Source organism: Tupaia chinensis, unplaced genomic scaffold (genome assembly GCF_000334495.1).
Source record: "Tupaia chinensis unplaced genomic scaffold, TupChi_1.0 Scaffold000178_1, whole genome shotgun sequence".
Lineage (NCBI taxonomy): Eukaryota > Metazoa > Chordata > Mammalia > Scandentia > Tupaiidae > Tupaia > Tupaia belangeri.
The window spans coordinates 1,355,330-1,357,382 of NW_006159653.1; the positions used below are offsets into that span (position 1 = coordinate 1,355,330).

General features: G+C 63.9%; 1 protein-coding gene across 1 annotated transcript in view; it reads right to left on the bottom strand.

Annotated features, from left to right (window-relative positions):
* The window catches only part of CLCN7 (Cl-/H+ antiporter 7), a 24,193-nt gene that overhangs the window by 21,545 nt on the left and 595 nt on the right, over positions 1 to 2,053 (bottom strand). The window contains exons 2-3 of the mRNA XM_027771005.1: positions 1,782 to 2,044; positions 324 to 362 (exon numbers count right to left, since the gene is read on the bottom strand). Coding sequence (XP_027626806.1) covers positions 324 to 362; positions 1,782 to 2,044 — 302 coding nt within the window. The remainder of the gene's footprint in view (positions 1 to 323; positions 363 to 1,781; positions 2,045 to 2,053) is intronic.

Here is a 2,053-nt window from a genome sequence, read left to right on the forward strand (position 1 = left end):
GCAGCCCCCGGGTCCCGCCTGCCGGAACTGCCCTGCAGGCTGCAGCCGGCCGCGCCAGCAGTCAGCCCTCCACGGTGCTGCACAGAGCAGCTCCAAGCCTACTGCCCCAGCACAGGGTGCCCGCTCCACTGAGCCCCACCCAACCCATCGCCCGGCAGGCTCCCAGGCAGCACTCAGCCAGCGGCTACCAGGTCCGTGTGGGCGTCGGCCACCGCCAGACGGCCGCTGTGCCACTGCTTCACATGTCCCGCATCCAGGACACCCAGTATTTGGCTGCGCTATTTTTGGTTGAAGAGATTTTTGCCATGGGGGTGTGCGCTCACCAGACAGAGAGACAGGAAGAGAGAAGTCAGCCCCGGGGGGGAAGGCCACGCCGCGATCCGTTCTCCATTCGCCTCTCGGATTTTGGCATGCACACATGCCCACCTTGAGTTAAGCCTCGGATCTGGGACTGAACCACGGTCAGCCACCTGGGAGTCCAAAGCCGCAACCACTATCCCACCTGCTGGGGCCCACTGAGTGCACACGGAGGTGGGGGCACCCGACGGGTCTCTTCACACCGAGGTCTCGTTCCCTCAGCTCTCCAGCTCCTTCACACTTGAGCACGCAGGTGCCTGCATGCTATCAAGCCCGTCCGGGATCTGAACCCACAGCTGGCTGTGTGGCTTCTAGCACTGCGGTTCAGGGCTCTATCACCCTGCTCAGTACAGGGAGGAAACGGAGGCCCAGAGGGGCTGCCCGCCCCACCAGAGGCACTCTCTGGGTCAGGGCTCCCAGCCCAGGACTACCCGGCCTCTGCAATCTGCCTGTCCAGTCTGCCGGGGCCCCTGATGACTACGGCCCCGACTCCCTCCTGGTCTCTCCCAGGGATGAGCCGGATCAAAGCCAGCTCAGGGACCTGCAGGTCACACGCAGCATTCCCGCCTGCTGCAGTCTGTCCACACATGCATGCTGTCCTTCGTGCCCGGCCCCAGCGCCTGGCACTCTGCAAGTGGGAACTCCACGTGACCCCTCCTACCCTTGGGGCCCCCCAGTCCTCACAAAGACGCTTTGTCCGAGGCCATCTACACAGGGCTAGCAGCAGAGTAGCAGCATACCCTCATCTTCCAACAGCAAAAGAGCACTTAACCTGCGGGTTCCAAGCCCAGCCAACCCGCCCAGCCAGTCTGGCTGCCTCCTCCACCTTCCTCCCGCCTCCATCGGGTGCGCCATCTCACCAGCTGGAGCCTGCATGGTTCTTAAGGGAGTCAGAACGGGAGGCTCTGCAGGCCCCTCTTTACCGCAAAGCCAGTTTTCTCATTCTCTGGGACTTCAGATATTTTTTTTTCTATTTTGGGAGGAGGCTTTTGCTATAGGGTTTGTGAAGCAAGAAATCACCCCCCAGGGGGATGGCCACACCGCAATCCCTTCTCCATTCTCTCTCGGGATCTGGGCACGCACACGTGCTCGGCTGAGTTTAAGCCACCGGGTCCAGGGTCCAGGACTCAAACCGTGGTCGGCTACATGGGAGTCCAGCGACATAGCCATTACACTGACTGCTGGTCCCACCAATCGATTTGAGACAGTAAAAGAGGACCAGCAGACTGGCCTCCCACGTGGTCCATGACGGTCGGAGTCCTAGTCCTGAGAGAACGAAGAGATTAGGCCTGACTACTCGCTTTCTGTCTCCCCCGGGAGCACGCGCGCCCTTTAACAGAAATCTCTCCCTTAAAAGCCTAGGGACAGTAAAGCCGAGCGGGACACACGCAGGGTAAGGAAACAGCCCATCGCCACAGGCCCACCGGGACCGTGCCGGGCCCACGCCCTGCCTGCTGCTCCCGAGGGCCCTCAGTCCCCCTCGCAGCCCGCAGGCTCGCAGCCCGCAGGCCCACGGCCTGCCCGCAGAAGCGCCGCTCGGTTCCAACCAGCTCGGAGCGCGCCGCAGAGGCCCGGCCTCCCCTCTGGGCGCCTCGGGTTCCGGTGCGGGTGCGGGTGCGGATGCGGGTCGGGATCCGGGGTGGGGGCCCGGGGCGGGGCGGGGTCGGGGCCCGAGCCCAGCCCGCGCCTTCCCCCG